The following is a 24,942-nucleotide window of genomic DNA, read 5'->3' as shown; positions in this document are numbered from 1 at the left end:
ACGATGTAGAAGGATATGCTGTTTTGTATTGCTCTTTACACACTCTTCTTTGACTAACTGCACAGTACATCACAACTGTGCATATCGCCATCTAGTGGACTCTTCTGTCTCAACATTCACCTTGCGCTGTTGTACGCGCACCGACCGACGACGAAAATTACACCATGGCCGAAGTATACTTAAGGCTTAAAAGGCTTAAAATTACCTCAATAGCTATGACAAGTAAAAGGAAAATGGAAGCATTACAAGCTCCTTCTAACGGAAAATGCCCGCTATAATGGAAGGGTTGCTCACAGAGCATTATTCCCAACAATATGCAAGTGACAAGAAAAATAATGAAATAGTGGATATTTCCCGTGTTTGAAAGCTGCAATCTAGTCTGATAACTTTCACAATGGGTACTAGATTAGAACCGCATGGTGCAAACATTGCTCACTGTGTTGTGTTGTTGACGGACAGAGAAACTGCTGGTTTGGAAATGGCAAGGGAGATTGGTCATGCAAGCAATATCAGCAGATAACGATCCACAAATGAAAAAAAAAAAAAAATTAACCGAAATCGAAAAACATGGCACTCACTGACAACACAATTACATTCAACGGAAAATAAGAAGAGCACAAGCAAACCAAAGAAAATAAAAGAGTCAATAAAAACAAACATGACGCTGTTGAAGATCATTGCAGGTTTTTATATATTTGGTCAACGGGAGACATGCTGTTGTAGTTTGTGTGACTGTAGCTGCAGATCTTCAGTTCATTTGCTGGACTGTCATCATCTTTCCTTCTCCATTTTACAAGAAAATGATTCATTATGGGTGTTTCAAACTGGGGCCCAGGAGAGGGCTTCAAAAAATATACAATAAAAATAAATATAAATACAGATTTACATTAAATAGCACTATAAAAACACAAGTTTATTATAAACACTACAAACAAGTTTATTTTCAGGGTTATATATACTTAAAATGACAGTTTTTTCCCTATTTTGTGATTTCATTTGTCTTTAGTACAATATAAAAAAACAATATAAAAACATAAAGTTAAATTGTTTGTCTTCATAATATCATATTTACTATTTGTCTTACACAGCGTAAATGGGTCTTTGTACATGACAACATATCTGCCTTTATATTTTATTTTTTTCATACCATCATATAAATATAAAATAATGATATATTTAGAGGCATCAAAAAGTTTGAAATCCCCTGATTTAGGGAATCAAAAGAGCTTTTTATATCTACAGGACTGGCTCCATGTTAGCACAACTGTTTTAATAATTGAAAACATACTAAACAGTGATTGAAATAAAACGCCAATTTTGAATGTTGTGCATGCTGGAACATTAAAGTGAAGAAACATGAATTTGAGTTTCATGTCGCTGTCTTGTTTAACCAAATTACGTAATTATGCTTAAGTGAACTATGCTCATGAATGTCTGATGTCTGTTGCATAACATACTTTTTCTATTCTTAAGAAAATCCATCATTTAAATAAATATAACCTCTTAGACCAAAGGGCTTCAGCTGCAGGCATATGAAACATATTTGTTTGTGAAAGTAAAAAGAGGAGAAGCTAAACCTAACCGGATGCCGATTTAAAAATGAAATTTACGATCATATCGCAAGCCACAAGGTCACTCCCTCGTTATGGGGTACAAATCACCATTTTACGGTAAAATGCCATTCATGCTTTTGAGGAAATAACTCTCAGTGGGGTGTTGAATTAAATCGCCTGGAAACTTCTGCTTGTGAGATTTTCATGGGAACCGAAATTCATCTGTGATTCTGCCGATAAATGCTTATCAGCACGAGATGATCTTGCAATGATCTTACGGTCACTGTTTGCTGTAATCGACTCCAGACGAGTAACACAGATTTACCATAAAATAGTAACAAAGGGTAGACTCACAGATAGAAAACTTGTTGCTGTTGTCTTTGCCAGGGAATAATTTTACTCCTCTAGATTTGAAATCTACAGACCTTTTCACTAGTTAAAAGGGGAATAAAGATGAAACAAAAAAACATGAAATCAGGTGAAACAGATTGTAAATAAACTTGTCAGCATTGAAAAAATAAACCATCATCAAGCGCATGAGAGAGAAGAGCAGAAAAGTATAGCAGTGTCGACAATTTCCAAAGTGCTCTGCGAACAGAAAATATGGGCATGTGTTGAATAATAAAATGAAAAAGTGAGATTAATAAAGGAGTGGTGGGGGACAGGACTTCTGTTCAGTTGTCAACCTTGACAAGGGGAAGATTTCAGCTTGTGCTGCATGTCTACACCACTGGATGTGAAGCAGACTCTGTCAAATGCCTCTCGGAAGTGTTTAGGCCGCAAACGTCTGCCAAGGTATTCCTACGGGAGGAAAGTGGCTGTTTGACATGCATGCAGAGACAAATGGCACGGTCCTTAGGGCTAATCCAGACGAGCATGTAGCCCAGCATGTCAAAGGTCAAACAGAAGTCTTGTTGGGAATGTAAAACCTATTAATAATAATAATAATAATAATAACTCTGAATATTTGAAAACATCGTGGAAAATGCTTTCTCTGCATTAATGCATATTTTTCCCTTTGTAAATGGTGCATGTCATTAAATCAGCTAACTAATAAATGCTTAATGAATGCAAAGCAACACAAACAATTCCTGGTCGTCACATTAGTTATGGGAACACGGACCTGAAAATGAACCCTGGTGATGTGATGTGACAGTGACTAGAACTCGGGAACAGGGACGAAAATTAGAGCTTCCATTAGTTATGTTATATTGGAGTGAGTTTCTGTCAGTAAATTCTCCTGTAAGTAATATTTTGAACACATTGAACTATAGCAAAAGCAAAAGCAATTTTACACTTTAAAACTGCATCTGCGATGTTTTTGGCATTGGGATCTATGAATATTCCTAGAAAACAACTGTGTTTCCCCATAACAGAGCAGTACATATTTGTCCTGAAGTGGATGACACAGGAAAAAGAGAACATGGTAGAGCTCTTGACTTTGTGTAAACCTGAGGTGTAGTCTTAGAGAGGCCATGCAAGTGCACATTCAACAGCTTCCTATAGAGATATAGATTGCATTTTTGTTGAAGAGGGGCCTACATTTGAGAGTTCAGACAGCCTATGAATATGAATGAAATATGATGTTTGCCCACCCTTACATAATCTTAAACATCCACACGATCTTATTCCTTAATGACAAAGATTTGACCTTTGACAAGTACGAACACAGCAAACATTCAGATCTGTGTTCTGACCCAGAGAGAGCAGATGTCATGTACAGATATGAAACAAACAGTCTTTTTAGCCACACAGAGTCATTATTTCTGTCTTACAATAATTGAAATTACCACAGAGGCAGTGGGATTAAAAGTTTATAGCTGGGATATAAACAATGATGTCTATGGTACAGCGATAAATAATAGAGTAAATCACCTTTTGAAAGTAACTTGGAGCTTCAAATAAAGATTGTATCAATTACATCGTTACACCAGTAGGTGGCGATAAAAAATGTATAGTCATTGAATCATGCATGCAAGAGATTCGTTCAAAAACGCTGATTCGTGCAGTAATGAAACAAGTGAAGTATATTTGTAGGTGAGTCATTGAATCTTAAAAAAAAAAAATTCATTAGTTGTCTTTTCAGAATTATGATCTCTATTAAAATAATAATAATAATAATAATAATAATAATAATAATTGTGATCCTCAATCTAACCAGAGTCAGCTCTATATCAAATTTTCAGTGCAAAAAGTCAGAAGTAGCAGATCACATCTCCTGGATTTAAAACCACCAATTTCTCTTGGTTCCTGAGATGTATCATCATTTCAAAGTACAAAGAACATCATAATTAAAGGAATGGTCTGGGTACAATGCGTTTTATAGCCAGTATTGGAGGCATAATGCTGCTAGACACAGAATATAACAATCTTTTTCTTTTTCTTTAAAAGTTCACAATCAAATCACAGTTGCAGCAACACCAGTTTCCAGAAGGTTGAAATGCATGCGGCAAGTTTAGGATGAATTACTAAGCAAAAAAAAACCTGTTTATTATTTGAGCTATAAAGTTTAGGGTAAACCAAGTCTAGAATAAACCAACATTTTAGAGGTGCTAATACATGTAAACAGCAACTTTGTGGTATTCTTGCATGTAACATATGCATGCATATATAAGTCACCGAAGTAGATAGATTGAATACAACTTTACACAGATATTATTCAATCACACTATAGTCATTTGCGAACATGTATAATACTCACCAGAATTATGGTGATGGCGACAGATTACTGTTTTGAAAACGAAAGCCATTTGTCATAGGATATTATCACAAATGATATTTCAGCAAATCTTTCAATCACTTTAGACATCTTAAAGGGGTGATGAACTGAGAAATCAAAGATCATCATACTATAATAATATCCTGTAAGATTCAGAACTGAAAACTACATTGTTAGTCCAATAAAAGCTTTTATAGACATCAGGCTCAGCAAACGACTCGTTTTTCAAAGTGGGGAACAATGACGTCAAAGAGGATAAAACACCGCCTCCACAAAAGAAGATCAACGCCTACTTCAACACGGCCTGTTTAGCCCCGCCCACCGATTCGCCCAAACATGCTAAATAACATAGGACGACATGATAATTGCTACCGGATCGAGCTACTTACAAGCAATAAACATGCGGTTTACTAAATATTGTGCAGTGCCTGTTTGTGGAAGAAGACAGTCTAAGCTTCCTTCGGATTCCAGCATGGTTAAACTTTATTAAATCAGTCAATCACAATTCCCCGACACGGATCTGCCAGCAACATGTAAGTAACCATGTGTATTCTAATGCCTGATCTGCGATCAGTGATTTCGGTGTAATTATTCAAGTTCAGATATTTCTCTTAAAATCGTTCAATACTGTTTATGCATCAGTGACTAAACGATCAACTTCACATAATTTCTCGTAGTATTATGAAAATAATCTTTTTTTAAACTGTTATTAAATTATATAGCCTACAGAAAGCGATCAAAGAACGATCCCTTTCGCCCAAGCTGTCAATCAAACAGCACAGCGCGAGCCGCGAGAGCTTATCTGGACACTTACCAAACTCGTGATGAAATAATGACACTGTTACACTACACAACGAAGCTCTTACTGTGTACTCACATCGTGTTTGCATTGTGATTTGGTGTAAGCATTTGTGAGAGTGCAAAAATTGCGTTGCAATGATAAGATCTTTATTCACGCGATCAACAGACTGTCATCTGCTCAGTGCTCATCATGCTGCAACCTTTCATGTGATGTAATAGATTTAAATATAATGCTTTAAACGATACTTTTCACGATTTGTTAATCTCGATAGCTGTAATAGTAAAAACGTAGTAAAAGTTTTCGAGAGAGTTCCTGTAATACTAGCTATTTCATTGCAAGCATGTCAGCCAATCACAGCAGTGGGCGTTTGCACTGCAGTCTCACAGCAGACACGCCCCTTAAAACGGAGCGTTCAAATCTGAGGCAGAAATCAGGCTTGGAAAAATGGCTTTTATTTATAAATTATGACAATTTTTAATGTAAAAATCATACTAACATTATAAGGGCACCCCAGGCAACATTATAAAATAATAAAACAATCCAGTTCATGACCCCTTTAAGTAATTTGCTCATCGCTTCTTGAGCATCGCAAAGTGCACAAAACGTCATACGTCATCAATAAAGCTATTGATGCTATTCTAAAAATAGCAGTAAGTTATTCAATCACACTATGGTCATATGCGAACATTTTCAAAGAGTATTAATGTATTCTTAAGTTGTTGTTTTTTTAAACTGAGGGATTGAATTTATACTGAGTTGAATTTATATACTGTATGTAATCAACAGCATTATGCCAGAATTATGCCAGTCACCCATAAGTACTTCCTGAAGTTGACATGTGTATATATATATATATATATATATATATATATATATATATATATATATATATATATATATATATATATATATATATATATATATATATATATATATATATATATAAATATATAAATATTATATATTATAATATATGAATATCTGGAGGACGCAGGTTCAGAATGGCGGGTGATTAATTCACCCACAGTATCCGGTTGAAGATGGAATCATTCTATCAACACCTAATGGAACCTCACTTTCATTATTGAGCATCCATTAACCACCCACTGGATCAGCACATCACCATAAATAAATAAAAACCAATGAAAAACGTATTTCGGAAAAAGCACTAGAAGATTTCAACATGAACTTGTTTAGCATTCATTTGAATACACTATTGACATAGGCACGCCTAGATCCAATTATTCTGTGGATGGAAATTTGCTCTGGCACCTATTTCTACTTAAAAGGTTTATGCTGAATAAATCATCTGACACGAGACCTGCAAATGAGACGCTCCGCAAGTGACAAAACATTAAAACTGAGGATAGGACTGTTGACCTTAACCATTGACATGACATTAAACCACTTTTTAAAGGTACATTAAAACACACTGAAATTACACATAATGCTAATTGCAGTAATACTTACTTTTTAGCTTAAACCTTAAACTTCAGTTATGATCACATTCGTTTTCAGCTGCGACAAATCATCCCTTAACAGTGCTGAGACATTCTATCATTATAAACGTGAGTAGAAACACTGACATAAAATTATAATGCATGTGATTAATTCAAAATTTTGGCAGAAATAGCTACTCACCAGAATTATGGTGATGGCGACAGATTACTGTTTTGAAACCGAAAGCCATTTGTCATAGGATATTATCACAAATGATATTTCAGCATATCTTTCAATCACTTTAGACATCTCAAGTAATTTGCTTATCGCTTCTTTAGCATCGCAAATGGCACAAAATGTTATACGCCATCAATAAAGCTAAGATCAGACTATAAAAGCACCAGACAACCCATTAAAACACAATCTCATTCATTGTAATTCACACCCAACAGCTTGGATGCAACATCAGCAACCTGTATTGGCAAATGCACATAAATACAGTATATCCGAACGCACTGTAAAATAAGCTGTTCTACGCATCCCCAAATATGCATCCATATATATATATATGCAATAAAGACCAGGCTTTCCACAATTACTGTCTATTACCTGTCAAACCAAACTTTCCTCAAATTATTATTTATGCCACCGAACTGACATTTTACATCTATAATTAGTCATTTAACATTTTCCCGAGCCTCCACATGTGTGACAAAGGCATTTCGACACCTATTCGGGCTTAGATCGCTTTTCAAACACTAATTAATTTAAAAAGCGAGCAGCTGTCAGCAGCTAACCAAGGTCAACATATCCAGGGTTTCTTGGAAATGACTGCTCCACTGAGCTGCACAGTACAAATCAGATCTTCAAATCCTCTTTACAAGGAGCTCATCAACTCGAAAAACCTACTTTTGATGGGTTCGAAGGTTTTGTTATTGAAAACAGTTGTTTTTCTTGTTGATGCACAGTTCTGCACAAGCGCACCTTCACCTGTTGGTTCCACTAGAGTTAAGCTAAGATTTCAAAACACAATTAACAATCAAAACTCCCACTGAAAGTGCATTCAATCCACTTTGCCTTTAATTTTATATGTACATCAGCTCTTCCAGGTATCTTTGATGCGATCTCAGACATGTCCTTGCATTGCCACCTTATCTCCCTGCCGAGTCCCTTGGCAAACTATCCCCATGTCCATCTAGTCAAGGATAGATTACAGTAATTGTTTTCCGCCCTGGATGTCAGATTATTAGCTGAACCAAAGTCAAGAGTGGATCCTGTGCACCATTTGTTATCAGAAAGGAAATAGTGATACTATCATATTTCCCTGCCATAACACTGACCTTCACCTTCTCACTCTCAGGCATCACATAACATCTCAGTTATGGCAATGCCGTTTTAGCATCTGATTCGTTTGTCCTTGTAAATCTTACTTAAATGCAAATTACAGTTCCTTGATCTGCTTGATTATGCTTTTCATTAAAGCGATTACTTCACACCTGGCAAAATGGGCTTTTTAATAAAACTCGGCTACCTTTAGAAAGACATTTAAAATCGATACCTTCAGCACAACGTCGTCGCGTACAGGTAAAAAAGCTGTTGCCATAGTGTTACATTTTTACCATAATGAGGTTTAAAGAGTACACAACAATTAATCGTACAATAACTGTTTAGTTAATAACCCTCTGCCTATCCGACTGTCCGTGGACAGGGATACAAAAATGTACAATCTGTAGTTTTCATGAAAGCTGTCAAAAGACGCATTTTGCTTCATCCAGCGGACATTTGTGATCACATAAACGGGAATTTCTCTGTCTAGGTAACACAGAGAAAGAGTAAATGTTCCGTTTAACACACTTCCGACATTGTAACAATACAAAACAGATTGAAAAGTTACACTTTAAACAACTGTCCCTAATAAAACCATTAAGATAAATGATGAACAGAGGAGAAGTATAATGATACTTGAGGAAAATGACTGCTTTCTGGCCATTACTTCATCTAAAAGCCTTCCTGAGTGAATTCTGACATAATTCTTGGATAAATCTCGTCTGCTGAGACCAAATGCGCTACTCTTGTCTAGAAGTAATGGCAACACTGAGAGCTATTAGAGTTACGGATATATTTCTCTCCTGGGGATGTTTCCCCTTTAAAGACTTATACACCCCTAAGGACTCTTACCAAAGCTCTGCATTATCAATATGTGACCCTGGATCACAAAACCAGTCACAAGTCGCACAGGTATATTTGTGGCAATAGCCAACAATACATTGTATGGGTCAAAATGAACGATTTTTCTTTTATGCCAAAAACTATTATGATTTTAAGTAAAGATCATGTTCCATGAAGATATTTTGTAAATTTCCTACCGTAAATATATAAAATATTTATTTTTGTGAGTAAAAGCAGCACAATCGCAAACATAAATGAACAATTTTAAAGGAGATTTTCTCAATGTTTCGATTTTTTTGCACCCTCAGATTCCAGATCTTCAAATAGTCGTATCTCGGCCAAATATTGTCCTAACAAACCATTCATCAATGGGAAGTTTATTTATTCAGCTTTCAGATGATGTATAAAGCTAAATTTAAAAAAAGTGGCCCATGTGACTTGTGTTATGGTCCAGGGTCACATATATATTGATAGCAGACTGTACACTGAGGGTGGGGGTGGGGGGTCTAATATCAGCTGTGGTTGCCATGGGAACACAAGCTATGACCAGAGAATGGCCTTATTGACCCCTTCAAGCAGAAAACTCAATCACAATAAAATGTGTATTTCACAGTTCTTGTATTTACAGTTACTGAAGAAATTCAAGTAAGCGAGAAGAAAACTGTAAATGACCTACAAGGTGAGATAAATACTGCTTATGTTCTTAAATTGTGCAGTAGAGCCACTGTAGCTCAAGGGCAACTTTGGTTATTATTTCTGCTTCTGTGAATAATCTGTACAAAAAAGAACCTTCTGTGTGCCCTTAGGTTGCTTAAATATGAGTAAACATTAATAAACACGACCAGTAAAGAAGATACTAGCTTGAGCTTTTGTGTTGGCTATGATGTTGGCTATGATAACCATATCAAGCATCGCCCTGTCCAAAGAATTATGTATGGTATAAATATAAATGAATAATCACCCAACAGTTAAAGCATGTTTTTATTTTCCCTCTTTAAAAAATCATTCATATTATCTGATTTCCAGCTGTTCTTCTAAATTATTCTGTTTAGAGAGTCTCTTCATGGTTATTTAGCCTGGTTATCAATTAGGCCGCAATGTTCTTGTAGCCAATATAACTAGATATAAAATGACTGTTTTCAGGACATTTTCTTTCCACTTAGCAACAACTCACCCATTTTCGAGCAGAAGGGAAGGGGAAATTCAGCTCTGTCATTTATTTCAATGGACTGTTTGCACTGGTTTTATCCACTTTATTTTTCAAAACGGAAGTATTTCCTGTTAATGTGCAAGGCCTATGATATATAATAGAGAATAATCTGATAACAAATACCAGTTTGCATCATCAAGCAAAATTGGTTCTAAGCATTTTATGAACAAAAGTCAATAGAAAATTATGTTCGAAAAAAATAATAATCCTAAAACTCAATAATTAACTGAATAAACTGAATTATAAAATGTAATTACCTAGAAAACATTTTGAATGGAGTCTCCACCTTAAGATGTTTAAAATTCAGTGTTTGAATTAAGTTTGCTTTTATCCTTTTGACATTTTTTTGTTTTTTTCTCTTGAAACAGGTAAAAAATACAATAATTTACTTAGATATTCTTGAACAAGTCTCAATGTCTTTGAAAATCACTTTATTCCGATAGTCCACTTTAGACATCCTAACTATAAATAACTTTGCAACTACATGTCAACTAACTCTCATTCGAGTATTAGTAGACTGTATGTTTAATATCTGCTAATACTTTATTCTAATGCTCCTCAACAGACATTATACTGACTATCAAGCCTACATGTGAACTTTTTCTACTACTACCTAGTGTGTTGAGAGTTGAGTGTTAGTTGACATGTAGTTGCAAAGTTACTTATAGTTAGTAGAATGTCTAAAGTGGACTATCGAAATAAAGCATAATGTTTTTTTAATGTTCAGTGTTTAGTATAAAACCATAACCAGAATATTTGAGGAATATCAACACACTGCTGTCTTGCATGCACTGTACAGATGGTGATGGGCAGTTTGGCACTGAAATATGCAGTAAGATTTTCTGGGATTTCACTCTGTTGCCTAAAACTGACACAATGTTTCAACTCCATGTCAAGTTGCTTTTGCCTAAAGCTTAATTCCCAGGCACAGATCCAAAAAGACACTGAAGCCAGAGTCTGAGTCTGAATTCTATTGTTTTGCATATAGGCCTAGAGAGATGTTCTGTCAAGCCCTACTGACACACTTACAGTACAATTCTGACAATGTGATATTGTTTGTTTTATCATGTTGTTACACTGATAAGAAGTATCGACAACTTTGATCTCCATATTAGATTCATTTTACATTTCCAATTCTCCAAAGGCCACATTGCTCAAACAAGCATAGCATAATGTTCCAAGTGTTAGACATTTAGAGGACATTTTAACCGCCCATCTTAAGCAGAGCAGGCAGTGGTGTGGAGCATACAGACTGTTTGCTGGAGTTTCGGTAGCACTAATGACATTACGTAATTAAGGAAATTCTTGAGGAATCGTGTCTGACAGAGACCTAGCGGAGTCCAGCCAAATAATTACGCCCCCCAGGCCAATTGTGAATCCGGTACGAACATGCTTCCACAATCTTGCTCCCAGTTTGAAGGGAGTGGCAGGAGTGACCATCAAAGGAGGACTATATTAGATGTGGCAGATACACTCCAGGAAAGGCATGACTGGCCACAAATGGATTCTATTTCTAACTGACCTACTCTAAACAGTGAGCAAAAAGTGTTGCGAAGTGCTTGCTGTGTCAGAAAAGATACAAGACTAAGTTTGGTAGAAGAACTCCATTTGTACATTTGCAATTCTTATGGCGTTATGAAAGCTGTCTTCCTTGGCCCTTTGCCAAACTCTTTGCCCTAGTTTACATGATGTATCTTCAATTATTCTTCATTATCATCCTCACCTCTAAATGACTTAGGCTTGAAGGAGAAGTGCGCTTTGCGAATTTGACACCACTACCATCTGTACATGCAAACTCCTGTGTTTATTTAGATGCTTTGGGGGTTGAATGATGTCTTTTCTTTTTTTTTTTCAAGCTTTCTGAGTACCAGCAGCAGGTTGCCAAAAAATAATAAAATAAACTGCGTTATTTTATGTAGAATTCAGAAACCCTAGTTATTAGCGACACCGGAGGCCGTTAGGTGAACTGCAGCCAGCAACTAATTTCTCGCACACACGTAACATACATGAGACTGAATGTGATTCGATGCCCTGATATACTTGCGACAAAGTTATTATTCGTTGTTTGCTTAGAAGTAAAAAGAAGTTGTAAATACCTTTGCAGCGATATGCGGTTAACGAACATCCAGACTCTGCTGAGAGCGACGTTTAGATGAATATGTAAATATGTGCTTTCCTCTCAATAACATAATAAACACATCAAAAATGACAGCGGTGAGAAAACAGCAGTTAAGAAAGCATCTGATCATAGTGATGTAAATATGCTTTCACCAGCTGTTCACTGGCATCATGTCGACAGATGAGGTCATTAAAATTACACTGTTATGATAGTTTGATTATTAAGTATATTTGAGACTGCAGACTATATAGATCTGGCTATGTAAGACTATAATTTGAATTATTCACTTTTCTTTGCATGACACATTGACATTACAGTACAGAATAGCTCTTTCAGCATTATCCTGAACATTGTATAAGCATTTATTTAATGTGCCACAGAACTGAAGAGAGGATCTTGGAAGTGCACGTAAACTTCACATCCTTTGTTTTTTCCCGGCAAAAACGAGTCCTTCAAATCAGTCTACAGGCTTTCATAGACAACCTAGGGAGTCGGGGAAGGTCTAAGTTTCGTTACAAGCTGTTCTCACATTGATAATACAAAAAGCTATTAATACATGCAAATTCTTACAAATAGCCACTTCAAGAGACACCTTAGGTGACAATACACTATTTATTATAACTAAGAGTTTTGTAACGAGGTTTCTTGCAATTGAGCCCAGGTTTGATCCCGACACAATTTATTATTTAACATTTAAAAATGATTTAAACAGTTTGATATATTATATGGTATGCCAATTTATTGATCAAATTAAATGGCATTCAATGCACATATTTGACAACAAAAGCCCTGAAATAAGGAGAATTATAGTGTCAAACAAACATTGAATTGACTTTATAGGCTTTAGATAGATCAAGGTTGGGCAAAATTTCTGAATCAAAGAATCGGCTCCCTTTCAATCCATGAGTCTTCATTTTAATTAAATTGTCTACAAGCCACAGAAAGTTCAAATGGAACTTGTATTTTTTGCCGTCTGAAGGAATTGGGTGTTTTATAAAGGCTGTATTTATCCTGAATTTTAGGAGAACTACATTTGACCTCCATTTTGCTAAGTTACTGTACTCCTTTAATTGAATAATTTCATTAGTTCAGCTCATGGTCAGAGCTGTAGCACCTTACTGAGAATTTGATTACATTTTATGAATGTGAGACCTTTCCTAGTCAGCTTTACTAGCATGCCTTCCAGCTAGCACCACCAAGCCTTTCTGGGTGATCCAGAAAACAGCAGCATGTCTGGACTTCAATCATCTGAAGAACATCCGTGTCACACTCTTTCCACTCGCTGCCCATAGCCGCTCGCATCAAATACTCAAGCCTCTGATTCTGGCATAAAGGATTTACATTCCCTCTTGTTCCCTGCGGTCAGTGAATCAACAATGCCTGGTGGAACCATCACAGTGCGGCACAAGGTCACTTTCAAAAACTCATGGCGATGTTCAGAAAACCTTTCCCAGGAGCATGTGACTAACTAATAGAGATGACGATACTAAATTTCCCCGTCGATACAGATTATTCAGAATGATATCTGCCGATACCAATAGTTTGATTGAAATCTCTCTCAACTAATGCTATAAACTATACAGGGAATCCTCTCCTTTGGTACATTGCTATAATGTTAGAGTTTAAAATTAACAACAGAGCCCAAACTATTATATTCAACTGCTATTTATTTTCAGATATTATTTTTACAGTCAAATAAAAACTGAAAATGTATACAACTCAGTTGCACTTACGGTAGTTTTCATAAATGCTTGTCTTCATGAAAAATGTATTCAAACATACATTTAATAAGCTCCTTTCTGGTGTTTTTTTTACTAACTAACTAACGAACTGTGAACATTGGAAATATTTCAATGCAACATTAAGTGACATGTTCACAAGCTGTTTTATTGACGTCTTTTCGTGGTTGAAACAGCGATTACATGAGACGTACATGTCGGTAAAACCCTTTCAACATACCTTTTGGTGTTCATGTATTTTTTTTCATGCTATCACTTGTAGTAAAGAGGAAGAGATGACTCTAATAAATCACAATCCGTGTTGCATTTCGTCACATTTAAGAGCATCGGAACGTAAAAACGGCTGTTTTTAAATAATTGGTCGATGGCCGATAGTCAAAATAGTTGCTTTTATCGGCTGATATCGAGTATTGGCCATTACATCGGTGCATCCCTACTAACTAACTGCACTTTTTTCTTTTTCTTCAAAAATAATAAATACAATATTTCTGGACTTACACTTTTGCTCTATCATTATCCTGTTCTCTTAAAACTTATTTCTACGTCCCTTTAGATAACAGTGATTATAAAATATGCTAAAAATGTATGAATGTTGTATGAGAAACGCTTTTCTTCAATAACAGAAAGAATGACTACAGTAATTTGTGGAGAATCCCCCTTATTTTTTTAACGTAAGCGTGGGCAAAGTCATTTGTAAATTGAATGCGTCTGGCTTCCGGTGTCAACCGCTTCCAGTTATGTTTTGCTGTACAAATCAGCTCATTATGCTGCTTGATATTGGTATTTTTCTAATGTATTATTAAATTGTAGCAATTATAAACACACTGGTTTGTAGCGCAAATAGTTTAACTGTTCACTGCACTTTGTTATTAGTATTCTAGTTATTTCCCTATAGCAGCTAATGAATCAGAAGTCTACGAAGCTGCTTCCGTGTCGCAAAATAAGCTGGATAGCTTTAGGAAGTCAGATTAAAAATAGGGCTGTCAAAAGATTAATCGCGATTAATCGCATCCAAAATAAAAGTTTGTTTTTAATAATATATGTGTGTGTACTGTGTATAATTAAATTTGTATATATAAATACACACACCTGCATGTATATATTTAAGAAAAATGTGTTATTTATATATAAAGAAAATTATATTTATATATAATATAAACTATATAAATATATATACAGTATATGTATGCAAATATTTCTTAAATATATACATGCATGTGCGTGTATTTATATACAAAATAATTATACACAGTACACACACATATATTATGTAAACACAAACTTTTATTTTGGATGCGATTAATCGCGATTAATCTTTTGACAGCCCTAATTAAAAATATAATAAAACACGTCAACCATCCTTTATTTGTCTTGTTACTGGTTCACCGGCAACACGTGCCTGGACTGGCCTCTGAGTTTCTCAAATGGAGGTAGTCTGTGTGTATTGAAGCCAAACAGCCCTGCCAATAACAGCTTTATTTTCTGCAGATGAGCATTGCCATCAACTGGCATCTTGAACCAGCAACAGCTGGTTAATGTGAGTAAGAGTGGAGAGGGCCGGAATGGAATGGGCTTCCATTCTGATGGCATCTCTTTCAGATGAATCAGTGGGCAAAATTGGATTTTGTTGGGCTGTGTCCTGAAGCGCAGTGCAGATGTTGCTTTCTGAACCCGATCACTTGTCCTGGTGATGCAGCGAGTACCTGCTATTTCACAGTCAAAAAACATGCCAGCTCAATTCAATGCAGCAAGCTTCTAATCACCACTCTTGGATCATATACACAAATCAAACAAATCCAATCCTATAGCCAAACTTCTGCTCACATTTTCAATTATCCGAGATGATTGCATGTCTATTTAGATGAAAGGATATAGAAGCAGACTGACGTCACAAAGGTCTCTCAAGTTATTTCAGGGATGCTCATTCCAACTGGTCTATTGAACAATTTGCATATCTGGTTTATAATGTAGTTTAAGTTGTAGCATCGTGTAAATTCGTTTTTTGTTTTTGCTTTGTTTTTTACTTAAGACTCAGAAAAATGATCCAAAAACCTAGAAGACTTTAGCATGTATGCATTTCCATATAAAACAACATTATGCAACACTTAATAGCACAGATATGTAAGGGTTGGCAAACAATTTCATATTTCACTCCAGACCTCTACAGAACTGCTCGAGCCAATGGTTGTGTAGACACTGGAATCGGGTTTATGGTAAATGTGTGTAAGTAGTTCACAAACACAGTACGCAGCCAAGCACATGAGAAAATTATGGCTATGGATGGCCTGTCAAAGCATAAAACTTAAAAGCGGCTCGCTTTTCGCCCCGTTCTTTCTTTCAACCCCCACCATTTTATTACATTTGAGCTTTTATGAGAGAAGCAAAAAAGATAGCTACTTTCAAAAGAAAGACAAAATGTGATTTGTTGTTGAGAAATGAGTTAGTTTGGAGAAACGGCACAAAAGAAAAAACAAAAAACAAATCAACCGAAAAAGGAAAGAGGCATTCAAGCATTGGCAACAAAAACAACACTTTTCTGAATCTGAATGTTGAAAGTTATTGCAAAAATAGCCGGGTGAGCTGAAGTCAATGACAATCAACACAGTTTTGAAATATCTTTCTCATGCTTGAATTAATTAGACATCTGGAACAACATGATAATTGATATTAAATGTGTTTAACTCAGAATTTCAATACTTTTTTTTTCTCCATCTATAATGCAAGAAAAATTCGCAAATCAAAGATAATTAATCATGTAATTAATTATCTAGAGAGGACAATCTAATAGACCTTCACTGCAGTGTTCATAGGAGCAAGACTAGACATGGAAACCATGCATTTGCAATGATAAAGCGAGCAGCTTACCTTGATAATGGGCGCTGAAGCCTTTGTATCGATGGTTGCTGTCAGTAACAAAGTGTAACCTCAGCCAGTTCTTGTTGCTAACAATAGGAGATGGGACATTCATTCCGGATAGCCTGCAAAAACAAGAAGGAAAGCTCTTTACATTTGTTACCGAATGTCACACATTAACAACGACAACGAAAAACATTTATAATAAGGTGGCATCTGTCTAAACGGGCTGTAAAACCCACGTTTTGTAGATGAACAATGATGGATAGCACTGTCAGAATGAGTTTAAATGATCTGTCTGTTAAGGCTGTAAAAGTAGATGTTTAGATGGTCAATATTTTATCTTCTGAAGTATAAAACTTTCTGAAAGCTCATAATGTACTACCAAGGTCACTGATCTAATACTTTGACATTTTGAGGCATGGCACTGGGGACATTTAACAGAGTACAAGCATCTTAACACTTAGTTCACCATTACTCATGGAGTGCACGTCGGGCCAGACACGGCCAGCTCGCTCCCTGGACACTTTTGAGGGGCGGTGGACACACACTGCAAATGTTGACAGGTAAAAAACATTGTTGTGTGTGTGAGTGCGCAGTGTGTCGTGAATCAGCGTGGCGCTGCAACAGAGGACAGAGGTCATTCTATCCCCAACCCTCCACCCATCAAAATGCTCCATCTTCATCCTACATCTGTCTCACTTTATTGATGACTAACTGGAGATGTCATTAAAGGACATGGCCACATGAATCACACTTTAATGGCCTTCACAGGCTGGAGCGGAGCCATATCATTACTGTTATCTTTCTCTCTCTCGCTCTCTCTCTCTCTCTCCTACACACACACACACTGTATATGTTCTTTTGGTTAAAGGTAAAGTGTGTAATCTCTGCCCTGCCCCACTGCCGTCACCACACAGAAATGTCAAAATAACGACTGTTGTTCTTTTTTGTACAGAAAACAATAGGAAAAAAAGAAAATAATCAGGAGGAAAAGAATGCAGCAACTAAAAAAGAGCTCTTGCTCTCTCACACACACACACACACACGTATATATATATATATATATATATATATATATATATATATATATACGCTGTAGGTTTGCAAGGAAAAAGGTGGATAGGCCTTTTAACAAAAGATGTAGACTGCGTCTAAAATCACATACTCTCTTCAGAATCTCACTGGAAGAAAATCCTACTGAATATGTGACGCAGGATCACAAAACCAGTCACGAGTCACAGGTATATTTGTGGCAACAGCACAAAATACAATGTATGGATCAAAATTATCGATTTTTCTTTTATGCCTAAATCATTAGGATATTAAGTAAAGATCATGATCCATGAAGATATTCTGTACATTTCCTACCGTAAATATATAAAACATTTATTTTTGTGAGTGAATGCAGGACAATCGCGAATATAAATGCACAACTTTAAAGGAGATTTTCTCAATGTTTCGATTTGTTTGCACCCTCAGATTCCAGATTTTCAAATAGTCGTATCTCGGCCAAATATTGTCCTATCATAACAAACCATACATCAATGGAAAGTTTATTTGTTCAGCTTTCAGATGATGTATAAATCTCAATTTCAAAAAAATGACCCATGTGACTGGTTTTGTGGTTCAGGGTCACATATTTTGATTCGGTTAACCAAAGTTTCTTCCGGTGACTCTTTCTGCAAGCTACATCATTACGACAGTAGGTGGCGACAAGTGAGTATCGTATTAAACATAACGAACGATTCTTTCAAACGTTCACTCAACAGATTGGTTTTCAAACAGTTCACAACTAAAACAGCGCAAATTTAAAATACAGACTATACAATGACAGGTAAACAACACCTTGATATTTGTACTATAAATCATACTGTAATGGTGCAAAATATGTTGTATGTTAAGTATTTATCTATAAACCTGTGGCCTTTAAATACAATATTTAGAAACCGTACCATTTGTGGCATAGTAACACGCATCTTTTTCTTGGTTTCACACTAACAAAACATATGAGATTTCACAGAGCTCCGTCAGCCTCCCAAAGGGACAACTGGTTTCCTGACATCCTAGTAATGAGTCTTTGAATAGGATTTACATGAAACTTGCAAGACTTTGTTTGTCCCATTGTTGTTATGCGGTGGCACAATCCCAAAACAACAGTACTTGCACACACAAACCTTTCCATGTCCGTGACTTTACATGTCGCAGTGAGTTTAAATTAAAATCTGAAATGGAGTCCCATAAATTAAACATCTGTTACTATAAAGACCATAAATTAATTACGAGTCAAAACCATTTAGGTTCTTCCGTTTTATGAGCGTAATTTAATTTAAGAAATGAAGAATGGCAAAAGCCCCTTAAATTTAAAAGCCTAACATTAAAAAGTTTTAGTTTTATCCCCTTTTCTGCCAATAACCTACATACTCACAAAGTAGTGCCATGCCAAAATACACTTCATACTTAGCTTTGACTTTAAGGAAAGTACTTTTATTCTATCCATGCATGACAAATACCATTGAACAGACTCTACAGGCCCATATTCGCACACATCTGCAAATATGTGATTCGCTCCATCATAATGAGTCTTAATGCACCAAAATACAGTGTTTACAGTCATTTTTGATCAAACAAAGTCTCAGCTTTCAGATTCTGTCATTTGTTTGTGCAAAATTCAAACATTAAATGTCATTTTGATGCTCTTTAAAGATCACTGCAGCGCCTCAGTTCAAACAGAAACTGCAATGAATCGATCATTTCTTCTGATTTACTAACACCTGTAGCATGAAAATACATTAACCCAGATGGATAATGTATAATGAGAGATACAGTATAACTTACTGAAATGTTTAATCGTGTATCAACATATTACCTGACATTACATTTACCCATATCGCTAACAAATGGATGAAACATATTGTTAACTCTTTCCCCGCCATTGACGGAATTTTCCGGCTCTCCGTGCTTTCTCTGTTATACCGTAGGGGGTGCTATTACACATCTTCTGAAAGAATACAGAATCTCCTGATCAAAAGACAGTGAAGAAGAAGCTGAAACAAGTGATATCATATAAGCAGATGCATTGTAATAAAAATATTTTTATTGCATTTGATGCATTGATAAAAAAATGAATGCATGAAACTAGAATAAAACAGTTTTTTTTTTTTTTTTGTTTACAAACAGCGGGTCTGTTCTTTCTTTTGAAATATTGAATGTTCAGATATTCAACAAAATATTTTGGGGGCCATGAAACTTTTGTGAAAATGATCAAAAAAGCTGTCACTGGCTGGCAACCTTTTTCAAAAATGCTGCTGGGGAAAGAGTTAAATATAGATGAACTATATTATAAATGCATTACATTTTTACTTAACCTGTTAGTAGGGAGACCAGGGATGGTTGTGACACTTTTCAGCACCTATAACTCGCTGAATTTTTTAGCTTGAGTTCTCAAACTTTTACACAAAGTACCCACATTTGTTTACTACAAATGGAACCAATTCAACCCTCAACAAGAATATCACAGACCTCGTGAGTTGATGTAAAACGCGGGGTGTTCCTTTGTACATGCTGGGGTAAGTTGTAACAATTAGACAAAAGAAGTAAAAATGGATGCCATACCATATGATATTGTTCAAAATCAGATTTATTTAAATAAAATAACAATGTCTCTCTCTCTCTCTCTCTCTCTCTCTCTCTCTCTCTCTCTCTCTCTCAATAACAGACTATGGGCCCTATCTTACACCCGGCGCAATGCAGCACCAAGCGCAGCGCAAGTGTTTTTTGCTAGTTTCAGTCCGACACAGTTAGCATTTTCACGTCCTGCGCCATGTTGTTTAAATAGCAAATGCATTTGTGCCCATTTGTGCGCCCATGGGCTGCTGGTCTGAAAACGAGGTGTGTTCTGGCGCATTGTTGGCGCGTTGCTATTTTGAGGCAACAGAAATAGACTGAGCCATTGACCGACTGAAACCTGCTCTAAAGTCAATGGCGCAATATATTTTTTGTTATTTAAAGAGAGCGTTAGTAATGTGCGCCTATAGGCGGGTCCACAACGCGCTTACACTCTGCTTATTACACACACAGGGACGCACAGCAGCACACAAACATGACAAATATTTCAAATAAAAGGATTACACTGTAAAAGATTAATATTGTGTACATAAAGATATGGTGGAATCCGGCTTGTACTGTAGATGGTCTGCTTGTGGGCTTTAACCTCTGATTTTAAAGGTCCCGTTCTTCGTGATCCCATGTTTCAAACTTTAGTTAGTGTGTAATGTTGTTGTTAGAGTATAAATAATATCTGTAAAATTATAAAGCTCAAAGTTCAATGCCAAGCGAGATATTTTATTTAACAGAAGTTGACTACATCGAACGGCCCGTTTGGACTACATCCCTCTACTTCCTTCTTTAATGACGTCACTAGAACCGTTTTTTTGACTAACCTCCACCCACAGGAATGCTCCCTCAACTCTACCGAAATTCGTTTATGTACTTGCGCACTTCTAATAACTTATTGTGTTTACTCAGCTCTTACGGTGATTTTCTGAAGTAAAACTGACGCTTCATCTTTTGTGTGATGTACAATAAACTTTATTAAACTCATCAGTATATGTTTGATCATCATTCAGACTGCAGACTTGTAGGCTATTAATAAATAATGGATACATACAAGCAGATGACAAATACGTTATAATAACCGTAATTAAACTACTAAACTATACCTGTTTCATCTCTATACAGCACTCTGACTCTGTAGGCATTATTGTCCGACTCGAAATGAACACCGTTACTGAGAGTTTCTGATATTATCATCATTCCGTGAGATGAAATTGTCCTGATAGACTGTGCGCGAGCTCATGAAGCTCCGCCCCCTGTGCTGTCCAGCAGCAGCTCATTTGCATTTAAAGGGCACACACTAAAACAGCTCGTTTTTCTGAGCCCCAAAAAATGACAGTTTAAACATGCTGTAAAAAAATGATCTGTTGGGTATTTTGAGCTGAAACTTCACATACACACTCTGGGGACATCAGAGACTTATTTTACATCTTGTGAAAAGGGGCATAATACGGGACCTTTAAGATCCGTTTGTGCTCTGGAGACGCGTTCAGTTACACCGCTTGCAAATTCCGTCATGTAAATAGCGATTCTGCCATGGCGCGAGCACACCTGGCTTTTAAAGGGAATGGGAGATGAGACTCTGGTTGGTTTATTTCGCGTTACACCCAAAACACACCCATTACTCATTAAGAGAATAGGGACAACCCTTTCAGACCATGCACCGGGAGCGCCGACCATTTTCCCCGTCGTTAAACTAGCAAAAGTGGATTCGGACAAGCCCTTTAGACCATGCACTTAGATCATTAAAATAGGGTCCTATGTCTGTTTGGCTCGTGTGTGTGTGTGTGTGTGTGTGTGTGTGTGTGTGTGTGTCTGTTCGTGTGTGTTTAAATTTGTCAACTAGAACAAACTTACTTAACAGTACACCTAATAATAACACTAGGTTACTACAATGCACCTAAGTAAACAACATCTTTTTATGATCTTTAGGCCAAAAAAAAAAAAAAAACATGTCTGTGTGTGTAATTTAATCTACAAGACAAACGTATACTTATACGTATACTTGCTTATTAATAAACACTACTTCAATGTACCAGATTAAAGAACATCTTTGTACATCTTTAAGTCTAACAAAAAATAACGTCAATGTGTGTGTGAGTGTGTGTCTATGTGTATATAGTCTTAAGAGTCACAGTGCTGACAGATGAATGATGCTGGTAACCCGGGAGTGAAGGCTTGATGGGCCCAGAAACTGCATAGGGCGCATTTCACCCAAATCTTCTTTGGCTTTGAGTCGTTAAATTGCTCCATGCAAACCACTTTATTTAAAACACTGGCAGAGACACCTCTGTCAGTCTTTCTTTTTCATGCCCTCATTCTGTAAAAACATTCAAATCAAGAAAATCAGTTTTTTTCTCTATATATTTTGTATTTGCCTGTTTCCAGCTTTGACAATCACCATGCGTGATCGGGTAAGAAGTAGGAAAATACTGAAGTGATCACATGACTCCTATCTTATCCCTAATTGGTGAAATTGATGGTGTTACAACTCTCCCCATGTTACAACTATCCCCAGTCTCCCCCTACTACTACTACTACTACTACTACTACTACTACTACTAATAAAATCCTAGTTATGTTAAAAAAAAAAAAAAAAAAACTCTTACAATTATTTTAAATCTTTAGTAGCCACTCAAAAAAAGTTTTGGAGAAACTATTATAACATTAGAATGCTTTGATTTTTTTATTTTCAGTGCATAAAAATGCAAAATGTGTCAAAATGACTCAAAATGATGGAGAAGGTCACAAACTTGTTTATACTTCATGCAAACTAATTAAAAAGACAACCCACCCATGTCCTTGCATGCGGGCCCTAAATTTGAAAATATATTGAAACCTCAGATAAGTGTCAGCTAAAACGTATAGGTGCCGTGAGACGTAATGCATGTCCCTCAGATAGATGCCTACAGATGACTGAGGAACACACGGTGTGAAATACATGGCCGAATGCAGTGCTTCAGTGATGCCCTTGTTGTATATCAGCTCACTTCCGAACAGAAATACAGCTTTGTTTTTTAATTGTAAAGTGAATTTTAGTGCACAGGCAAATTTACTTCAGCTTATTGATGCGATCGTTCCGGCTGCGAGTCGCACTCCTGTATAGCACATGTTATTTGTAATTGCCTGACAGTTTAATTAAATAAGTGTGAATTTTGCAGCAACATAATTTGAGAGGCTGGTGGTGTTCGAACCCAAAGCACAACAGCAGAACTCTTGATTCCTCCACAACACCTATATCCTACAGCTGAATAAATCACCATGCAAGTCAATAAGCCCTTTCACATGGATAAGTGTAATTTAATCAGCATAGCTCATTCCAAGGTGTCTGCTCTGTGTGTGTGTGTGCGTGTGTGCGCGCGTGTGTGCGCGCATGTGTGTGTGTGTGTGTGTGTGTGTGTGTGTACAAGGTCAGGAAAAGGAAGCGGAGGTTATCAAACACATGGATGAGCAAAGAGTCGTACGAGCAAATCCTACCATGTCGGTGCAGTTAATCCACATGGAATGGTGAAACGGTTTATAAATAAGACTAGCTGATATGGGGCTGCATTGGAAACAAATATTGCTCAAAATGTGTACACATATTCTATGATAAAGAACAAAATATGGTTGCAGAACGCATTGCTTTTTCAGTCAATAGACAGATCATATTTAGCTATTAAATAATTTGGACCAAACAGCAACTGTTGCAATGTAGTCTAGAAGCATTTAATGACAGATAATGTCAGTATATATATATATATATATATGTGTGTGTGTGTGTGTGTGTGTGTGTGTGTTTGTGTGTGTACAAACATATGAGAGAAAGAGAAAATAAATAAATAAATAAATAAATATATATATATATATATATATATATATATATATATATATATATATATATATATATATATATGTATATATATATATATATATATGCAACATATTGTGTATATCTTCATCAAAGTGACTCTAAATATACATACTCCATGTATCTGTATTAATAAATATGCAAGTATGGTATACAGCTGGACTAAAGCCCAGTTATTTAATTTCGAATGATCCAACTCTATCTGCATTTATGTTATATGTGATTTAAAGTAAAAATATACAATAAGTATAGACTAAAATGAAGATCTTTGCTAACAAAATTCAGACTTTTTTTCTATAATATGGGATATTTATGATAGATTTAAGATATTTTAATACTTTTTAAAGGATGTGCAGACAGCCTCAAGTGGCATCAGAAAGGCAAGAGGAAATGAATGAGTGTGGCAGAAAGGAAGAGACACAGAGAGAGTTTGAGGAGCGGACAAGGTACAAAAAAATAACAGGAAAAGTCCAAAAGCTTTAATAAGAGGAGAAAGAGACTGCATTCAACTTTCTGAATCTCTGCATTCAGAAAAGTCCTCAGTGTGAGATAACTGGCAGTCAATGTACTAGACAGGGAGGACAACAAGTCATTATTGCCTGTGATTTTGTTCAGCTGTCAGTGGGTGGTAAACCTTTAACGTACCACTTTTGCTTACTATTTACCCATAAATGGAGCACATTAGTATCTTAAAGGAACATATTAGTACAGGAATGGTATATAATAGGAGCTTTTGAAAGGATACCACCCTAGTGACAGCTTTTAAGAGTATTGAGTGCCGCAGAATTTTCGCTTTCGGTGTGGAGAGAAATATTGCTTACCCTGATTATGACATTACACATCTAATACTAACAGAAACAATTTTAAACACGC

The 24,942-nt window shown here is 36.1% G+C and overlaps 1 protein-coding gene across 5 annotated transcripts in view; it reads right to left on the bottom strand.

The window, feature by feature from the left end:
• The window catches only part of csmd3b (CUB and Sushi multiple domains 3b), a 457,418-nt gene that overhangs the window by 224,034 nt on the left and 208,442 nt on the right, over positions 1-24,942 (bottom strand). For 3 of the 5 annotated variants that reach the window (XM_079879070.1, XM_079879071.1, XM_079879073.1), the window contains 2 exons: positions 16,617-16,729; positions 1,908-1,985 (listed from right to left, as the gene is read on the bottom strand). In XM_079879070.1, coding sequence (XP_079735196.1) covers positions 1,908-1,985; positions 16,617-16,729 — 191 coding nt within the window. The remainder of the gene's footprint in view (positions 1-1,907; positions 1,986-16,616; positions 16,730-24,942) is intronic. The other 2 variants (XM_079879072.1, XM_079879074.1) reach the window with 1 other exon arrangement.

Source organism: Squalius cephalus, assembly GCF_949319135.1.
Source record: "Squalius cephalus genome assembly, chromosome: 8".
Lineage (NCBI taxonomy): Eukaryota > Metazoa > Chordata > Actinopteri > Cypriniformes > Leuciscidae > Squalius > Squalius cephalus.
Note: the sequence above shows the minus strand (reverse complement) of the source record. Positions and strands in the feature narration are given on the sequence as shown.